Source organism: Schistocerca americana, chromosome 9, assembly GCF_021461395.2.
Source record: "Schistocerca americana isolate TAMUIC-IGC-003095 chromosome 9, iqSchAmer2.1, whole genome shotgun sequence".
Taxonomy (NCBI): Eukaryota; Metazoa; Arthropoda; class Insecta; order Orthoptera; family Acrididae; genus Schistocerca; species Schistocerca americana.
The window spans coordinates 120,208,400-120,229,879 of NC_060127.1; the positions used below are offsets into that span (position 1 = coordinate 120,208,400).

General features: G+C 45.2%; 1 protein-coding gene across 1 annotated transcript; it reads right to left on the reverse strand.

Moving 5' to 3' along the window:
* Positions 1–569: 569 nt before the first annotated feature.
* On the reverse strand, positions 570–20,341 carry LOC124551300. Its single transcript, XM_047126309.1, has 2 exons — positions 20,274–20,341; positions 570–1,432 (listed from the first exon to the last, which is right to left on the reverse strand). The coding sequence occupies exons 1-2, from the start codon at positions 20,325–20,327 to the stop codon at positions 1,085–1,087; spliced, it is 402 nt and encodes a 133-aa protein (XP_046982265.1). The 5' UTR covers positions 20,328–20,341; the 3' UTR covers positions 570–1,084.
* Positions 20,342–21,480: the final 1,139 nt, after the last annotated feature.

Below are 21,480 nucleotides of genomic sequence, written 5' to 3' on the forward strand. Positions count from 1 at the left end.
TGTCCTTTTGACTTTACCTAGAATTTTACGTCGTGTTTATACCGCCTGATTTTTCGATACGTTCGGAAACGGCACCAGTACAGATAGATATTTTGGACATAAAGGAAATCCATTTTCTTTGGGTAATGGGTGAGTCAGAAGAAGCAATGGATGAGTCAAATTTGATCATCAAGTTTTTTTGCGTAAAGGTTAGAGTTTTTAAAACTGGCTACGGTCAGGATAAGCAAACACGCAGTTTTCCGTCGTTATCCCCTATTAGTTTTTTTAAATTATACACCTTTTGTATTTCTTGTTAAGCCATCATCAGTGCCACATTAAAAGTGCGTCGAAACACTCAAATTACAATGCACAACCGTGCCATAGACTTATTTTGAGATGTTTATCCTAGAAACTGGCTTTCGACTGAGAAATTTCTGGAACCTGAACACTGTATTTAATCTATGTATGTATGTACATCGGAATTTTAAGAGATACGGTGTACCGACGTTATTTTATATGATTCTGATGTTGGCTTAAGCCAAAATGCATGAAGCTGTATAATTTTAAAAATAAAATTAAAAAAAGGCGAATAGTGCAGAACATTTTATTAGCTACTGACACAGACCGTGAACTTGTGTATAGATTTTATATCAATTACAGATTCGCCAAGCTCACGCACAAAGAAAAATACAGCTGCTACGATCCGCTTTGTCTTGGTTCATAACTGAAATGTTTCATACATTTTGAGAACAACGTACTTTGTTTATGTCTATAAAATGAAATGTTTCATTTTCCATGTGAATTAGCTTAATTTTTCTCTGACATGTGGTTTATGAAGCACAAAAAAGCCGAAATAGCTTCGTAAATATTGGTTTCCGTAAAAAATGGTACACTATTACCTACAAGCCGTTCGATTTTCTGTGCACAACGAGAAGTCACCCTGTATGCACATCTCTACATTGCGGCAAATTCATACCATCAGGCGAAATGTTCAAAGGATGGATGCAAACAGTACTAATTGAAATAGTCCTCTGAATCCATATGCGTTGTTTGTCAGCATCTGTAGCAGAGTCTTTCATTATATTATTTTTATTATATTATTTTATTACATTATTTCATTTTTTTTGGTGGTTTTTTGGTACTCCTCCCACAGTTCTTTTAATTCGCGAACCAGCTCCACCGCTTCCTTGCCATTGCGGTGTGCTCTTTCTATGGCCGGCAAGGACCTGAGGATCACATCGGGGATCTGCTTGGAGTACAGCAATCCCTGTTCTCGAAGCTGTTGCACCATCTCCACGACGGTAGCAACATCGTCATATGTGGAATATACACCAGATATGAGCGAACTCAATCTGTTGAAATAATGGCACCATGCGGTGTCATCAAAAGAGCAAAAGGCGTACGATGCCTTGATCATAGTGGAGATGAAGGTGCTCCATTCAAACGCCTCAACCTGAAATAATAAGATGATTTCATTATTACATGCAGACATCATTACTTGGTGCATTAATTACATGGTTGGTAAGGAAATGCAAACTTACGTTCATAGAATTTCTAGCTTTTGGCAACGTTGACTGGAATACTGTCTTTGAAATTGTGATAGTAGCAAGCGTAAAATACAGGGAGCGGAAGGCTTTTCGAATTGTACAGAATCCTGACGGCAGTTATAAGCATCGAGGGGCATGAAAGGGAAGCAGTTGTTGAGAAGGGAGTGGGACAGGGTTGTAGCTTGTCGCCGATGCTATTCTATATGGACAAGGAGCAACCAGTAAAGGAAACCAAAGTAAAATCTGGAGAAGGAATCAAAGTACAGGGTCAAAGGTGGTAAAGGACTTGAAGGAGCAGCTGAACAGAATGGTCATTGTCTTTAAAGGTTGGTACAAGATGAACATCAACAAAACAAAGCAAGGGTAATGGGATGTTGTCAGGTGGAGCTGGAGGAATCAGCTTAGGAAACGAGACGCTTAATGCACTAGATGAGTTTACTTATTTGGGCAGTGAAATAGCGGATGATGACCGAAAGGTAAATGATATAAAATGTAGTTTGGCAATGGTAAGAAAAGTGTTTCTGAAGAAGAAAGGTTTTTTAACATCGAACATAGATTTAAGTGTTAGGATGTCTTTTTGAAAACATTTGTATGGGGTGTAGCGTTGTATGGGAGTGAAACGTGGAAGCTAAGCAGTGTAATCAAGAAGTGAATAGAAACTTTTGGAAAATGGTGCTACAGGAGTGTGCTGAAAATTAGATGTGTAGAGCACGTAACTCATGAGGAGATACTAAACAGAACTGGGGGGAAGAAACTTTGTGGTACAATCTAACTAGAAGAAGGAGTCAGTTAATAGGACACATACTGAGACATAAGGGATCACCAATTTAAAATAACGGGGAAGTGTGTGGAGGGAAGTGTATTTGTGTGTATGTGTGCGCGCGCACGCGCGCGCGCGCGCGCGCGCGCGCGTGTGTGTGTGTGTGTGTGTGTGTGTGTGTGTGTGTGTGTCTGTGTGTGTGAGGGTGAGGGGGGGGGGGGGGTCGTAGAGGGAGGTCAAGAGCTGAATACAGTAAGCAGGTTCAGAAGGATGTAGATTGCAGTATTTATTCGGGGATGAAGAGGTTTGCACAGGATAGAGTAGCACGGAGAGCTGAATCAAACCAGTCTATGGACTGAAGACCACAACAACAACAACATGTATGAGATTGCAGCCTTTCTCGGAGTGTTCCAATGATGAATTCTTCTCGGGTTATCACCGATTGGTGGTGTCGACTTGTCGCAACGTTTCTATGAGTTTTGTACCCACCATTTTCTGGCGAAAATCATCGAAACGTTGCGACAAGACGACGCCACCACTCGGCTGATAACCCGAGAAGAATTCATCAACAACAAGATGGTTCATTGGAGAGCTGACATTATGACTACCTACTTAGGAGCATCATCGTCCAAGTTTAGGGTGCAACACAACAGCAATTCTTCCCGATTTGGATTCAAAAAGCCCATTGTAGATGTACGAAGGTACGTGTTACCAAACGTCTACTCGCACGTCACCGATTGGTAATGCGCGTGCAAGCAGTTTGTGAGCGCAGAACTGGCACTCACTAGCGATACATATGTATGTCCTCCGGGGCAGAATTGGTGGCCAAGACTTCATCCTCAAATGACTATAGCACGTTTGTAGCTTTGTGAAACGGGTACTTAACCTGCTGAACGTCGCCACCGCCGCCTGGGAAGACATCAAGCGTCGTCGCCATAATGTTCACGTGACCCACAGCTGTCGTGGTGCCTTCAGTCGCTTCCTATGGTCCCATGGAGCACCAGGAGCCCAGCGTACTACTGTCCCCATCTGCATGCGCCCACCGCGCACTTCGTGTTTCGCGGAGTCGTTCCCCCAGAAGACGGGGTTCCCGGTCACACCATCGACTTTGTTTAAAGAGAATCCTGAGTCATCTGACTGGGCGACTCGTTACCATAGATCTACAGTCTTCATCTACACTACTGGCCATTAGAATTGCTACACCAAGAAGAAATGCAGATGATAAACGGGAATTCATTGGACAAACATATTATACTAGAACTGACATGTGATTACATTTTCACGCAATTTGGGTGCATAGATCCCGAGAAATCAGTACCCAGAACAACCACCTCTGGCCGTAATAACGGCCTTGATTCGCCTGGGCAATGAGTCAAACAGAGTTTAAATGGCGTGTACAGGTACAGCTGCCCATGCAGCTTCAACACGATACAACAGTTCATCAAGAGTAGTGACTGGCGTATTGTGACGAGCCGGTTGCTCGGCCACCATTGACCAGACGTTTTCAGTTGGTGAGAGATCTGGAGAATGTGCTGGCCAAGGCAGCAGTCGAACATTTTCTGTATCCAGAAAGGCCCGTACAGGACCTGAAACATGCGGTCGTGCATTATCCTGCTGAAATGTAGGGTTTCGCAGGGATCGAATGAAGGCTAAAGCCATGGGTTGTAACACACCTGAAATGTAACGTCCACCGTTCAAAGTGCCGTCAATGCGAACAATAAGTGACCGAGACGTGTAACCAATGGCACCCTACGCCATCACGCCGGGTGATACGACAGTATGGCGATGACGAATACACGCTTCCAGTGTGCATTCACCGCGATGTCGCCAAACACGGATGCGACCATCATGACGCTGTAAACAGAACGTGGATTCATTCGAAAAAATGACGTTTCGCCATTCGTGCACCCATGTTCGTCGTTGAGTACACCACCGCAGGCGCTCCTGTCTGTGATGCAGCGTCTAGGGTAACCGCAGCCACCGTCTCCGAGCTGATAGTCCATGTTGCTGCGTACGTCGTCGAATTGTTAGTGCAGAGGGTTGTTGTCTTGCAAACGTCCCCATCTGTTGACTCAGGGATCGAGACGTGGCTGCACGATCCGTTACAGCCATGCGGATAAGATGCCTGTCATCTCGACTGCTAGTGACACGAGGCCGTTGGGATCCAGCACGGCGTTCCGTATTACCCTCCTGAACCCACCGATTCCATATTCTGCTAACAGTCATTGGATCTCGACCAACGCGAGCAGCAATGTCGCGATACACTAAACCGCTATCGCCATAGGCTACAATCCGACCTTTATCAAAGTCGGAAACGTAATGGTACGCATTTCTCCTCCTTACTCGTGGCATCACAACAACGTTTCACCAGGCAACGCCGGTCAACTGCCTTTTGTGTATGAGAAATCGTTTGGAAACTTTCCTCATGTCTGCAAATTGTACGTGTCGCCACTGGCGCCAACCTTGTGTGAATGCTCTGAAAAGCTAATCATTTGCATGTCACAGCTTCTTCTTCCTGTCGGTTAAATTTCGCGTCTGTAGCACGTCATCTTCGTGGTGTAGCAGTTTTAATGACATGCAGTGTACCTACATCCACATAGATACTCCGCAGTCCACCGTACGGCGCGTAGCTGGGGGTATCTCATACCACTACTAGCCTTTCCTTTCCTGTTCCACTCGCAGACAGAGCGAGGGGAGAACGACAGTCTATATGCCTCCGTGTGAGCCCTAATCCCTTGTGTCTTATATCCGTGGTCCTTACGCGTAATGTATGCTGGAGACAGTGTAATCGTTCTACAGTCATCTTCAAATGACTGTAGTTAAAATTTTCGCAATAGTGTTCCTCGAAAAGAACGTCGCCTTTCCTCCAGGGATCAAAAAAATGTTCAAATGTGTGTGAAATCTTATGGGACTTAACTGCTAAGGTCATTAGTCCCTAAGCTTACACACTACTTAACCTAAATTATCCTAAGGGCAAACACACACCCATGCCCGAGTGAGGACTCGAACCTCCGCCGGGATCAGCCGCACAGTCCATGACTGCAGCGCCTTAGACAGCACGGCTAACCCCTCGCGGCTCCAGGGATCTCCATCTGACTTCCTAAAGCATCTCCGTAACACTAGCGTAATGTTAGAACCTACCAGTAACAAATCTGAGTTTCTTCGATGTCTTGCTTTAATCTGACCTGGTACGAATTCAAACACTCGAGCAGTAGTCAAGAATAGGTCGCATTCGCGTCCTACATGCGGTCTGCTTTACAGGTGAGCTGCTCTCAAGAAACCGAGTCGACCATTTGCTGCCCTACTACAATCCTGACAATGCTCACTCCAGTTCATATAGTTCGGCAACGTTACGCTCAAATATTTAAACCGATTGACTAGGCCAAGCAGGACACTACTGATGCTGTATCCGAGCATGACGGGTTTGTTTTTTCTACTCTTCCGCTTAACTTATTTTTTCCACATTTAGGTCTAGCTGCCATTCAGCACACCAACTAGAAATTTTGTGTGAGTAGTCTTGTATCCCCCTACAGTCACTCAGGGACGACAGCTTACCGTACACCATAGCATCATCAGCAAACAACCGCAGATCTTTGCCCATCCTTTCCGCCAAACGATTGAAAGTAACAGCGCTCCTGGAGCACTCCTGACGATATCCGTGACTCTGATGAACACTCGTTGTCGAGGACAGCATACTGGGTTCTGTAGCTTCGAGCCACTCACATATTTGTGAACCTACTCAACATGCTTCTATCTTCTTTAACAGCATGCAATGGGGCGCCGGGTCAAATGCTTTCTGGAAATCTAGAAATGTAATATGGAATCTGCCTGTTGCACTTGATCCATAGCTCTCAGTATATCACACGAGAAAAGCTGAGTTTCGTAAGAGCGATGCTTCCTAAAACCATGCCGATTCGTGGACATAAGATTCTCGGTCTGAAGAAAATTTATTACATTCTAACTGAGAATATGTTGAAGGATTCTGCAGCAAACAGATGTTAGTGATACTGGTCTGCTATTTCGTGGATCCCTTCTTTTGCCCTTCTTGTATACAGGAGTCACAGATGTTTTTTTCCAGACGCTTGGGACTTGGCGAGACATTCGCGGTAAATGCAGGCTAGGTAAGGGAGCGATGCTGCAGAGTTGATACAATACCCACTGCAGTCGTAATTGACAGTCTCGTTGGGTGAACAGAGGAACATGTCCTTTCTCAAAGTCAGTGCCTTTCACCATTTGTGTATAGACGCCATTTGCGTATAGACGCCAAAACGCTAGCCCATTTGTCTGTGCTCTGTTATAAAAAGTGCCGCACAAACTGGTTTACACCGTTGGAACTTTAGTAACTGGGGACGTATGGATGACTACCACCTCCGTCAGCGGCTAAGTCCGCTTCAAGGTCACACGCCTTACACAGCAGCATACGGACAAGTCACACAGCCATGAAAAGTAACCCACCCACCTCCCCAGGGGTCGTAACCCCTGCAACCCACACAAGAGAAAGATGCTTCAGTAGCTGAATTAGTGTTTTAATTTAAAAAAAAAAAAAATCTCACGGGATAGATAAGGATGGTTCTCTTTATTAGGAATGGTAATATACAGTAATGTCACCTTGTACTTTAATATAATTTGCTAAAGTACCATCAATCTTGGCCCAAACATTAATTCTCTCATTAGCATTAACACGTCTCCTGTTTCTTGTATACAATGAAAATGGTTTATCAGTATGTACAACACCTGTTCCATAGTTCCTATCACCTTGTACACGAATAGAAAAAGTACGATAAGAAATAATGTCTCTGTCATAGTACGACTCCAATCCCTGTAATGCTTTATCACTACCTCGTACTATAGCAAGTGTTAACCATGAATTACCAGGAACAAGTTCAGTAGTAGTACATGAAAAGTTAATCTTGCAACCAACAAATGTGATAGGACCAGTCAGTAGCTCTTCTTGAGAAACAAAACTGAAAGTGTCCACTGTCTTGTAGACTGGCAATCTGCTCCTCCTGTATCTTCTACGACGGTACGGCATGGCTGTGTGCTTCGAGCGGCTGCCTCGAGTCGAATGAGCATACTGCTGCCTCAGAACAGGATGTACTTCCTGTCCCCCACCATGCGCGCACAGCGCCAGCGCGCCTTATCAGTCCCAACTGTGATTTTACGGTGCTCCCATGAATATAGCTCAATTCTTTTACCTTGGCGGTTCGCCCATGCCCGCCCAGACGCGGGAGATTGCTGCGTTGCCAGATGCACGCGCCAAGAGAAACAGCGCCATAGTATAGTTCGCAAACTACGTTTAGGGTGCGGCGCGCAGTTTATGAAGTAAAGCCACCACGGCCGCATTAACCCTTTCGCTGCTTCAGAGACGTGCTTCCCGCATTCCACGCTGTGCGCGATTTTGTCATCACTGCACTGCTCGCCTGTGCAGACACATGGTGTTCCGACTGCTTTGACACACTTGTCATTCGATTTCACAAAAACTATTTGGCCCAAAAATTTGATTTTTTACACATCTTCTTGACTGATACCTTCCCCCCATTAATGACTTAATTTTGTTTCGATGTTCAACGCAGTTATTGTGCAGCATTAAATGTAGTAAACCATTGCACGAAATTTTGAAGAGTTTGCAGAGGTAAAAGTCCACAGCGTATGCTTTCCGTATGGTCGATTTTAGTAGCCACTAGAAATTTAAAAAACTACAGTCAAACGAATAAAATTTATGAAATACGACACTTCGATATTGTTTTTAAATAAAGAAACTATTAAGCATCGAACAAGATTTGAACTGAGACTCTTTTGCTTAGGAGCCAAACACCTTAACGGTTACACTAACACAGCTTGTCGTGCAATAGAATTCTTGCAGTAGTTTAAAAAATCAAGCAAAATACCGACAAACACTGTTGATATGTCTATGAATTACTCACGTTTCGTCGAAGTACAATAGGAAATAAACAATTACCGCTGTTCTTTATTGCGAAAAAGTGGGTAGTGAGAATGAATTTCCTTGCTACTGCCTGAATTAGGAGGCTTATTGCTTGTTTGGTTTAATTAATTAATAGAATATGAAACAGTTGGTATAAAGAATGCTTTTTCCAAACTTTCTTTTATAGGAAGTCTGCTATCAAGACATTGCTTTTGTTCAATTACTTTATTTATGACTGAACGTTTCTAAAACTGAAGACATTCATCTGTGCTCTGCACTGCAGTCGAGCTCTGGCAATATCGTTCTCTGCTCATTGGCTGACTGTGTTTTGTGACGTCAGATGTGCAGACGAACCTAAACTCGGCCGCCGTCGTAAATGACGCGCACTTTAGTGTGTTTTGCCCCTTAATTTTTCTTTTGTTTATTTTCAGTTGCCAGTAAGTACACATAAATAACAGAATGACTGGAAACTTGTTCTTGAAGCAAAGGAAGTGTGAAAACAAATGAGTAGTACAGACACGATGGCGGGCAGAATTTAATATGGCGCCAGCATCACGCTGAATAATAACGAATTATGCGACAAATACGAGAGGATAGGAAGTGTGTATGATTTGAAGGGACGGTGTACCGGGAAGAAATCGGTACCGGAAGAGAGAGGCGTGTCTTCAGTGATACAAGAATTAACAAGATATCCAAACAAGTTCATAGAACAAACTGCTCCTCAATCAGGTGTACACAAATCTAGTGTTCACCGGATTTTAGTCAAGCAAAGTGGAAACCGTGCATCACCAGATTGCTTCAAGCGACGAATGAGGTCAGATAACCGGCTAGAATTTTATGAATGGATTTGCGAGACTGAATGGACGACTGATCTCATAGTTTGATGTGATGAAGCACCATTTAAACTGACTGGAACAATCAGTCACCATAACTGTGTGTACTGCGCAAGAGATGGAGTGTTAATCCTCCCGGGTTATTGGTGTGATGTAGTACATCTGTCGGAGGTTGTGTGGGACCATGCTCTTTCGAAGGAACAGTGACAGGCTTAAATAACTTTAGCACGTTGCAGGAACATGTTGTACCCGCTGTTCACCAAGTGTACCAAAATCTCCCAACAAGACGGTGCATTGCCGCATTGCCATCGTGAGAGGCCGCAATTTCTGGATGGAACATTTGCTGAGAGCTGGATAGGACGACGAAGAAACGCTGAGTCTCCATCCAGACCTCCTGATCAAACGCCGTGAGGCTTTCTCTGGGGATCTCTGAAGGCTTGAGATCTGAGGGGCGATTACGACTTGCTGTGAATCCATTCCAATGGCCACCAAGACACGTGTGTGTCGATCTGTTCCACGTCCTATATTACTGTCGATGGAGTACCATTTTGCATATCTTCAGCAGCAAAACATCATCAGTAATATCGCGGTCACCTATGACACTTAAAACTTCACAGCTTTTCTTATTTTTTTCCAGTTGTTAGAATTCAAACAGTGTAAAACTCATTGTGGAACACCCTGGGTGCTTTTCTTTTTTACTGCGTAGGATGCATGCAAAGGCATTCAGCATTGTAATAAGAGGTGGCCATATGTTTTGGCGCTCAGTGTCTGTCATACATAAAATTGTTGGCAAGACAAAATGACACTTGGCTAAGTAGTAAGTACAGTGTTTCAGAAAGAATGACCTGATTTCAAAACTCCATATTTATTGATAAAAATGTATTATAAACATGGAAAAGCCAGGTTAGTCGATAGCGCTAATGCACTGCTACCTGGGCTCAGGTAGACGCACAGGCTCCAGATCGAATCCACCGGCCAGATTAACGACGAGGACCGGTGTGCGAGCCAGCCTAGATGTGGTTTTTAGCCGGTTTTCCACATCCCCCTAGGTGAATACCAGGCTGGTCCCCACGTCCTGCCTCAGTTCCATGACTCGCAGGCATTTGCAACACATTCGTACTATTTCACAATTTACAATAGACACAGACAGCGGGGGTACACTGATTCTGTCCTGGAGGATGGGGGGGGGGGGGGGGTGGTGGTACGGGCGGTGGTACGGGCTGGCGGCAGGAAAGGCATATCATATCTGGTCACCCTTTAGAATTCACTATGCCAAATCCGATTGTAACAGTGCCGACCCTGCGCAAACTGTGGGACAAAGGCTCAACCGATAGACAGATAGTATTATAAACATGGGATGGGTTGCAGAATACTCACAAAATCTTGAAGTTTAGGCAATGATATTACAAATACGTAGTGAACGCCTTATAGCGGCCAAGATAGACACGAAGCCCACGCTTACTACAGTAGTACAACTTTATATGCCACCTAGCTCTGCAGATGACGAAGAAATTGAAGAAATGTGTGATGAGATAAAAGAAATTATTCAAATAGTAAAGGGAGACGAAAATTTAATAGTCATGGGTGACTGGAATTCGATAGTAGGAAAAGGAAGAGAAGGAAACGTAGCAGGTGAATATGGGTTGGGGGTAAGAAACGAAAGAGGAAGCCACCTGGTAGAATTTTGCACAGAGCATAACTTAATCGTAGCTAACACTTGGTTCAATAATCATAAAAGAAGGTTGTATACTTGTAAGAAGCCTGGAGATACTGATAGGTTTCAGATATATTATATAATGGTAAGACAGAGATTTAGGAACCAGGTTTTAAACTGTAAGACAAAAATGGCTCTTAGCACTATGGGACTCAACTTCTGAGGTCATTAGTCCCCTAGAACTTGGAACTAGTTAAACCTAACTAACCTAAGGACATCACACACATCCATGCCCGAGGCAGGATTCGAACCTGCGACCGTAGCGGTCTCGCGGTTCCAGACTGCAGCGCCTAGAATCGCACGGCCACTTCGGCCAGCAAATTGTAAGACACTTCCAGGGGCAGATGTGGACTCTGACGACAATCTATTGGTTATGAACTGTAGATTAAAACTGAGGAAATTGCAAAAAGGTTGGAATTTAAAGAGATGGGACCTGGATCAACTGACTAAACCAGAGTTTGTACAGAGTTTCAGGGAGAGCATAAGGGAACAATTGACAAGAATGAGGGAAAGAAATACGGTAGAAGACGAATGGGTAGCTTTGAGGGATGAAGTAGTGAAGGCAACAGATGATCAAGTAGGTAAAAAGACTAGGGGTAGTAGAAATCCTTGGGTAACAGAAGAAATTTTGAATTTAATTGATGAAAGGAGAAAATATAAAAATGCAGTAAATGAAGCAAGCAAAAAGGAATACAAACGTCTCAAAAATAAGATAGACAGGAAGTGCAAAACGGCTAAGCAGGGATGGCAGAGGACAAATGTAAGGATGTAGAGGCTTATCTCACTAGGGGTAAGATAGATACTGCCTACAGGAAAATTAAAGAGAACTTTGGAGAAAAGAGAACCACTTGTATGAATATCAAAAGCTCAGATGGAAACCCAGTTCTAAGCGAAGAAGGGAAAGCAGAAAGGTGGAAGGAGTATAGACAGGGTCTATACAAGGGCGATGTACTTGAAAGCAATATTATGGAAATGGAAGAGGATGTAGATGAAGATGAAATGGGAGATATGATACTGCGTGAAGAGTTTGACAGAGCACTGAAAGACCTGAGTCGAAACAAGACACCGGGAGTAGACAACATTCCATTAGAACTACTGACAGCCTTGGGAGAGCCAGTCCTGTCAAAACTCTACCATCTGGTGAGCAAAATGTATGAGACAGGCGAAATACCCTCAGTCTTCAAGAATAATATAATAATTCCAATCCCAAGGAAAGCAGGTGTTGAGAGATGTGAAAATTACCGAACTGTCAGTTTAATAAGTCAGGTCTGCAAAATACTAACGCGAATTCTTTACAGACGAATGGAAAAACTTGTAGAAGCCGACCTCGGGGAAGATCTTTGAATTCCGTAGAAATGTTGGAACACGTGAGGCAATACTGACCCTACGGCTTATCTTAGAAGCTAGATTACGAAAAGGCAAATCTACGTTGCTATCAGTTGTAGACTTAGAGAAAGTTCCTGACAATGTTGACTGGAATACTCTCTTTCAAATTCTAAAGGCGGCAGGGGTAAAATACAGGGAGCGAAATGCTATTTACAATTTGTACAGAAACCAGATGGCAGTTATCAGAGTCGAGGGACATGAAAGGGAAGCAGTGGTTGGGAAGGGAGTGGGACAGGGGTGTAGCCTCTCCCCAATGTTATTCAATCTGTATATTGAACAAGCAGTAAAGGAAACAAAAGAAAAATTCGGAGTAGGTATTAAAATCCATGGAGAAGAAATAACAAATTAAAGGGTCGCCGATGACATTGTAATTCTGTCAGAGACAGCAAAGGACTTGGAAGAGCAGTTGAACGGAATGGACGACAGACGAAGATAATGGAATGTAGTCGAATTAAATCGGGTGATGCTGAGGGAATTATATTAGGAAATGAGACACTTGAAGTAGTAAAGGAGTTTTGTTATTTGGGAGCAAAATAACTGATGATGGTCGAAGTAGAGAGGATATAAAATATAGACTGGCAATGGCAAGGAAAGCGTTTCTGAAGAAGAGAAATTTGTTAACATCGAGTATAGATATAAGCGTCAGGAAGTCGTTTTTGAAAGTATTTGTATGGAATGTAGCCATGTATGGAAGTGAAACATGGATGATAATTAGTTTGGACAAGAAGTGAATAGAAGCTTTCGAAATATGGTGCTACAGAGGATTGCTGAAGATTAGATGGGTAGATCAAATAACTAATGAAGATGTATTGAATAGAATTGGCTTGATGAGGAGTTTGTGGCACAACTTGACTAGAAGAAGGGATCGGTTGGTAGGACATGTTATGAGGCATCAAGCGATCACCAGTTTAGTATTGGAGGACAGCGTGGAGGGTAAAAATCGTATAGGGAGACCAAGAGATGAATAAACTAAGCAGATTCAGAAGGATGTAGACTGATGTACGTACTGAGAGATGAAGCAGCTTGCACAGGATAGAGTAGCATGGAGAGCTGCATCAAACCAGTCTCAGGACTGGAGACCATAACAACAACAACATTATATATCCACTGAGTGTCCACGAGCAGCAGCAAGAACAACATCTGGATAGAGGAACTCGTCATAAACGTTGCACAATGACTTCAGTTGAAACTTCCGGGCTGAGAGGCTGTGGTCGATGTATAAAATTTCCACCTAACATTTCGTCTCCGGCTGCAGGAGACATCTTCTTTGGTCGTCCGGCTACTGCCACTGAGGCTCCAGGTGCTCTCGCATTTATAGAGTGCGTAGAGGGCACCACTATTCGTCACGTGATACCGACGGTATGCCTATCTTTGGAAGGCGTCATCATTCTCAATTAAAAGTAATCGATTGTCATTCTGCTGGTGCAACGTCGACATCCATATTTTGTCTAACTTTAAAACTTCCTCTTTTCTATTAAAATTGTTATGGTGTTTGTGAATCTCTATTGCTTCTCTATACATGCGCGCATGATAATGGGATGTTTGTGCTAGAACGTTTGTCTCATTAAATTTTATTTCGTGGTTCCCATCTCGAAGAAAGCGACCATCTCCCTGTCCTTCTCACCATCTCCTCTACCCGTCATGCCACTGCAGCCACCCGCCCACCTGCCCCTCCAAAATCTGTCCATGACTACCACCGTGCCAATTGGGATGCCTACCGGGAATCCATTGCCTTACAGGTCGAAAGCCACCCCCTCACTTTCCACCACCCTGATGACATCACCCATGCCTCTTCCTTCCTTCAGAAGACCATCACTGACGCTGTGGAGGCTCATGTCCCTACCAAACTCATCCACCCTCACCGCCCTACGCTTCCTCCATAGGCCGTCCTTCTTCTGCGTGAATCCCGCAGGCTCTACCGCTCCTTCCTCTGCACTCGTGACCGGGATACTCTCACCCGCCACCGGCAATTACAGCGACATATCCGGAACCTCCTTACAGCAAAGAAACGCCGGGACTGGCGTCAGACATGCACACGCCTCAACTCCACCCTCCCTGTCAACTCCTCCAAGTACTGGTCAGCCTTCCACCGCCTTACTGGTAGCCATCCCACCCCGCATTAGCCCATCCTCCATGACGATCGACCCTTTCCTGACAACCTCAGTAAGGCTAACCATTTTGCTTCCCACCTGTCCGAGGTCTTCTCCATTCCTGACGATCCCCATTTTGATTACTCCCTCTTCCCCACTGTCCTTGACCGCACTGACACCTCTGTCCCCCCACTCGCCCTAGCTTCCAGTACTTGGATCGGCTACCTCCCTCCGACATCAACACTCCCATCACCATGCAAGACATCACACTCGTCCTCCACTCCAAACGCAACACCGCCCCTGGTCATGATGGCGTCACCTACTGTCACCTCAAGGAATCCCCTGCATCCTTCCTGTCTGTCCTTGCTACCCTGTACAATGTCCTCCTCTCCACTGGATTTTACCCTGACCTGTGGAAGACTTCCCGTGTCCTGCTGTTCCCTAAGCCTAACAAACCCCCCTCTGCTACCTCTTCCTATCGTCCCATCTGCCTCACCTCCATGTTCAGTAAGGTCTTTGAGGCCATCCTCTCTCGCCGTATCCACCGCCACCTTAACCAGCACCGCCTCCTTCCTCTTACCCAATGTGGCTTCCGGCCTTCCTTCTCTGCTGATGACCAGCTCCTTAACTTTACTCATCTTCTTTCCCTCCAACTTAACTCCCGTCGCTCTGCTATCTTTGTTTCCCTTGATCTCCAGAACGCCTATGACCGTGTCTGGCATCCCGGGCTCCTTTTCAAACTCCAGACCTATGCTCTCCCCATCAACTTCGTCCATCTCGTTGCTTCCTTCCTCTCCCATCGTCCCTCCTATGTGACTATCCACAATTCCAACTCCCGTACTTTCTACCCCTCTGCCAGCGTGCCCCAAGGTTCTGTCCTTTCCTCTCTCCTCTATCTCCTGTACACTGCTGATATGCCCAAACCTCCCCCTCCTGTTCATCTTCTCCAGTTCGCTGATGACACCGCCTTCCTAGCCCTTTATCCTACCCTTCAACGGTCCCAACGTACCCTCCAAACCCACCTTGACCAATTCACCGCTTGGTGCAACCAGTGGTTCCTCCGTGTTAATCCCTCCAAGACCCAGGTGATCATCATAGGCCGCACCACCCGCTCCTTCCCCCTCCATGATTTCTACCTCACCATTTACGGCCGTCCTATCCACCTCACTCCTACCCTCAAATACCTTGGCCTCACACTCGACCGCCACCTCACCTGGACTCCCCATCTCCTTACTATCCAAAACAAAGCTCACAACCGCCTCCGCCTCCTGAAACTCCTGTCCGGCCGGACGTGGGGTCTGCATCCTTCCACCATCCTTCACACCTACAAATCCATGATTCGCCCCATCCTTTGTTATGCCAGCATCGCTTGGATTTCCGCCCCTATCCGGTTCTATAAAGCCCTCCAAATCCTCGAACGCCATGCACTCCGCCTCGCCTTCCGCATCCGCCTTCCGTCCCCCACGCGCATCCTCTATGACCTCATCCCCTTCCCCCACCTTCTGCTTTTCCTTGAACACATCCGCACACTATATATTGTCCGCCGCCTTGATCCCCCTCACCCCCTGGTGTCTCCCTTCCTCTCCACTCCCAACCAGTTGCCGCGCCTTTACCGTTGTGTCCCTCCCTCTCTCCATTTCCACACCCTCCATCTCCTTCCCCAACACAACTTCCACCATCTACCACTCCCAGATGATGAGCTTCGCCCTGACATCTACCCTTCCTACCAACTCTAACCCTCTCTTCCTGCCTCCTCCTCAGGGCTCCCTCTCCTCCCTCTCCCTCCTTCTGAGCGGATTTCCCCTCCTACTCCCCGTCCATCTCCTGTGCCTTCTTTCAGTGTCTCTGCGCTCCCTCCTGCCCTGTCTTCCCTTTTCCTCTCCCGCCCCATGTGTCTCCTGCCTCTTCGTGAACCCACGGTTGCCCCTCCTCTCTTCATCCCACCGCTTCCCCAGCTGCCCCATGCTCTCCCCTCATTTTCCATCCTCTCTGACCTTTCCCTCGGCAGGTCCCGCCTGGTAGTTTATTCTTCGTCGTGTGTGCTCCAAGTGGGTTTTAAGTGTGTTGTTTCAGAGTGTTTTTAATACTGTGGCCAACTTTTAACCTGTGGATGCGCATCCAGTGTCTTCTCTGTGTTTTAAGAATCGCCAACTGTGTTTTTTTTAACTTTCTGGTGACTTTTTTAACTGTCCCCAATGAACGTCTACATGTCAGTGTATTTTTACCTCCATTTTCTCCCCTTACTCTGTTTTATGTTCCCCTTTTTTACCTCCTTATGTATGTATTATTTTATTCTTGTTTTAGTTGTCATGTCACTCGGCTGAAGAGCGGCGGATTGTGCTGCTGACAGCCCTCCCCTGCCCATATGGGGCAGGGGCATGAAATCACAATAAAGAAAAAAAAAAAAAATCTCGAAGAACGTGCTCACCCACGGACGATTTTTCGATGTGTCCTAAGCGACAGTTTCTTGTATGTTCGGCTAAGCGGGTGTTTACACTTCTTTTCGTTGTTCCAATATATACTTGTCCACAACTGCATGGAATTTTGTATACCGCAGGTGTTGCTAAGGACGTCTTTTGCTGTTGTTAAATATTCCTTAATCTTCTTGGTGGGTCTGAAGATTTTTTCGATCCCATACATTGCCAGAATTTTCCCGATACGGTCAGTGACCTTATTAATGAACGGTAGGAAAACTTTTACAGTAGCTGACCGTTGTTGCTCTGGACTTCTGGCTTCTTTTCTTCTTTGATGGTGGGCTCGATCAATTTCCTTGCTGGTATATCCGTTTTTCATTAAGGCTGACCGTAAGTGATTTAGTTCATCTTGTAAGCAAGCTGGCTCACAGATTTTGCTGGCTCTGTCCACCAAGGTTTTCATGACACCTCCTTTTTGCCTAGGATATGGTTTGATTCCTTGTGGAGGTATCGATCCCTATCCTATTGTCCCCCTCTCCTTCTGCCCATCCCCTCCTCTTTATGGGTGCCATTGGTTACACATCTCGGTCACCTCTTGTTCGCATTAACACATTTCAGATGTGTTACGACCCGTGTCTCTACCCTTCATTCGATCCCTGCGAAACCCTACATTTCAGCAGGATAATGCATGACCGCATGTTGCAGGTCCTGTACTGGCCTTTCTGCATACAGAAAGTGTTCGACTGCTGCCCTGGCCAGCACATTCTCCAGATCTCTGACTAATTGAAAACGTGTGGTCAATGGTGGCCGAGCAACTGGCTCGTCACAATACGCCAGTGATTACTATTGATGAACTGTGGTATCGTGTTGAAGCTGCATGGGCAGCTGTACCTGTAGACGCCATGCAAGTTCTGTTGGACTCAATGCCCAGGCGTATCAAGGCCGTTATTACGCCTGGAGGTGGTTGTTCTGGGTACTGATTTCTCAAGATCTATGCAACCAAAGTGCGTGAAAATGTAATCACATATCAGTTCTAGTATAATATATTTGTCCAATGAATACCCGTTTATCATCTGCATTTCTTCTCGGTGTAGCAATTTTAATGGCCAGTAGTGAACATATTCAAATGTGCGTGAATGCCCAAGGGACCAAACTGCTGATGTCATCAGTCCCTAGAGTTACACACTACTTAAACTACCTTACGCTAAGACACACACCCGTAGCCCAGGGAGGACTCGAATCTCCGGCGGATATGAACAGCCCTATATACGAGGGTTGGAACTTAAATAGTGGCACCTATTTATTCAGAACCGACACAAAAGAGTTACACGTTTGCACCTGTTACTGCCCTTCAAAGTAGTGTAGAACCCGTTGCCAGCGATGTGGAAGGCGTAGTGTACCGTTAGCAGAGCCTGTTCTATTGATGGTGCGATTGGAGTGGTCTAAAGTTATGGTGAGTCTCGTGTACGACTGTGATGGTGTTATCGTAGCGCATTACGTTCGTCCACGGCAGACCGTCAATGCACAGTATTACTGTTCGTTTTTAGAGCGTTATCTGCGACCATCTTTTCGAAAGAAGCGGCGACACTTTCTGCGCAACCCACCCATCATTTTGCACGACAATGCGCGGGCGGCTACAGCGCAAGCTGTGGCTGCTCTGATCGGTCGATGGGACTGGGAAGTACTGTACCATTCACCATACTACCCTTGTGATTTGAGTACGAAGATGAAGGAAGCATTCGCTTCAGAACTGTTCCAGAGATTCGACAGAGAGATTTTTAGTATGTTTTCCTTGTCACTCACTCGCACGAATGTACAAAAATTTGACACTACACGAAGTTTTCCTTTATTTTCCTTCCTTGAGTTGACTACTAGGTAAATTTTTTCCGTTAGTTTACATTACCACGATCTTGTTCCCTTTACTTGATGGGAGCGTAGTAAGATTTTTAATACAGCAAAACAAGGATAATGGATTAAAATGCTGAACGTAGATGTGGATAAAAGACAATGATTAAATAAATGCAGACTAAGCGGCGCTGTAACAAAGATTGCGTGGTTATGGGTGGCGGGGGGGGGGGGGGGGGGGGGGGAGGGGCTTGGTGCTCGGTTCCTATTTGAGCTAGGAACATGGGCGAAACAGTTTCTGATTTAGCCCGGAGTAGCAGCCATTTCTATAGCCATTCGAATTTCTGCGTTACTGTAGCTATGTTCCAAGATTTGAACAACGACCCAGAGGTGGCGCCCAGCTAAGTTTTGCGAAAGATTTTAATCGGGCCGAAATTAATGCTGCCAAAGTCACCATTTGTCTATGCACCGTTACGGTTTTGTGTGCAAAAACAGTCACCCTTCAGTAACTGCGGACTGGAGCGACACTGATCGTTCATGTGTGATCCGCAGAGGTATCGGACCTCGTTCTAAGATAAATTTCAACAGTTTGAAAAAAAAATTGTTTGTTTGGGTTTGACGAGCACTTTTATGGTTTAAACTTGTACGAATCGGTTCAAAATTTGCACGAAGGTAGGTAAATGGATAAGGTCAAATCGAAAAATATCTTTATCGTTTTATCGAGATACGAAGGTTTAAAGTCGAGCTAGATGTAGCACTTAAAATTTGTTGTTACGTTAACTGAATGCGCAGAAACAATGTAAGACAATGTAAGACAAATAAATGAAAATGCTTTCTTACGATAAAGTTGGTAACTCGCTTTCAAAACTTTAGCTTCATGGAGGTTTTACATACAACAGACATTTACTGTGAGGTTATTTACACGCAACCCCTCTGTTTCAAACTTGTCCGAATGGGATAAAATTTCGTAAGAAGGTAGACAAATACATACAGCTCATGGTAGTCCTGTTGTTTTATGAAAGCTTTATCCTTTGCCAAGACCTGCGCAACACGATTCGAAAGTTAATAAGAAAATCTGTAGTGGATCAGTGGCTCCCCGAGTCAACAAAAATCTATAATTGTCGCCAAGCTATGGCGGCCGAACGTCAAAAATTACGGTAGAGTGAAAGTAGGGAACCAGAACGAAAAACGCTCCTATCACTGAAAAAAAAGGCGAGTATGTCCTGGACGGAGTTAGGTATGTAAAGAAAGGGAACTAGCTTTTCGATTTATCTGCCAGCTTCAAAGACATTTAAATCAATATTGGTGCACCTTTGAAGAGTCCACCCTACTTCCCCAGGGCAGCGACCTGCGTTAGCCCCATCGACTGTTACTTGTATGGTGAGGCGTGTTAAGAGCAAACACACAGGAGTTTATGTGCTTCTAGAGAGTGGGTTACATCTACAATAGGAAGTATCCGCCTGTACATCTACAATAGGAACAGTCCCAGAATGGGGATGCATGCCTAATGACACGTTGTGCCATACTGCACGATACGACAAGTGCCGTGTCGGATGACATGATGGCAAGTGTAATGTTACACGCCATGACGTCATGTATCATGTTACTTTACTTAACACGATACATTGCAATACATGACAAGGGTACCAATACTAACAAAGAAAAAAGCTCGAATATGCCAAGATGTTTTGATTTAGTGCTACGATAGGAGCGTATTTCGTTCTAGTAATAGTATGAACGAAATACGAGGGCGTGATGGAGCAGACTGCACGCATACTGTACCTGTGAGGTTGCAGCGAGCAAACACAACAGGATAGCAACTGTCGCCGACCTCATGTTAGGAGCTCCACTCTCCTACTGAAGATCTGTCTGCACCAGCCGGCCCTAAGAACAGTGCCTGCCGTCCAGGGGAACCCCCTAGCCTATCTGGGCGTTCCCGTGATCTGATGCAACACAGATAACACGTAACAGGTCAGCACACTCAGGAAAAGACAGGCAAGGCGAGCAGTCACACAATCTGCCGGCAGGTGGAGAACTGACTCTTGAGGGTGTGATGCAGCACTCTCCATCACAGGCAAAATCGTTATGACCCTACTTCAACAGGGTGGCCTTGCGGCTGGCAGTGGTATTAATTAATTTTGACTATAATTTGTTTCACGGCTTTATGTGTGTTTTGCGAGGAGGAATGGAAGTAAACAACTAGACAGGAATGGCTGGGAAACAGGGAGAATTTTTTCCTATCTGACAGTTTGGTACTATCAGATAGTACCCGTAGTACAGTTTACTCTAGGGACGAATTTTCGCTCTCAGCTACTGTCTGATAGCTCCTTGCGAGTACTTTCTGGGAGTGTCGCACAGTCTTGCAAGAGGAGAGGTTCGTGGCGGGGTGAGAGGGTTTGTGAGAGGTGAGAGATCTGTGCATGAAGGATCAGATTGCCATGGAAGAGCGTCGGGCTGCAGCTGTACTTTTAATTGCAAATAAAAAACGTAAGCGACCCTGTTTGTGTTGGATAAGAGAGTGCATTAGCGGCGGAATGATTGTGAAACACGCAAGAATCTCACTGTGGAGCTTCTGACGAAAGATCCTCAACAATACCGAAATTTTACGAAAATAGCAGGGATAGATGTGGACGAAATACTCTATGTCTACATCTACATGTGGCGAAGAGTACCCTGTACCACTACTTGTCATTTCTTCTCCCGCGCCACTCGCAAAAAGAGCGACGGAAAAACGACTGTCTGTATGCTTACGTATGAGCCCTAATTTCTCGTATCTTATCTTCTTACGCGCAATGTATGTTGCCGGAGTAGAATAGTTTGCAGTCAGCTTCAAATGCTGCTTCACTAAATTTTCTCAATACTGTATCTCGAAAAGAAGGTCGCCTTCCTCCAGGGACTACTATTTGTGTTGACGGAGCACTTAGGTGTTGTTCGAACCTGTCGGTAACAACTCTAGCAGCCCGATTCTGAATTGCTTCGATCTCTTCCT

Excerpts from the sequence above, each read along its gene's own strand:
- LOC124551300 (XM_047126309.1), bottom strand. The coding sequence starts at position 20,327 with ATGAGGTCGGCGACAGTTGCTATCCTGTTGTGTTTGCTCGCTGCAACC. Across the intron at positions 1,433-20,273 it reads TGCTCGCTGCAACCTCACAG|GTTGAGGCGTTTGAATGGAG; the intron begins GTACAGTATGCG and ends TTATTATTTCAG.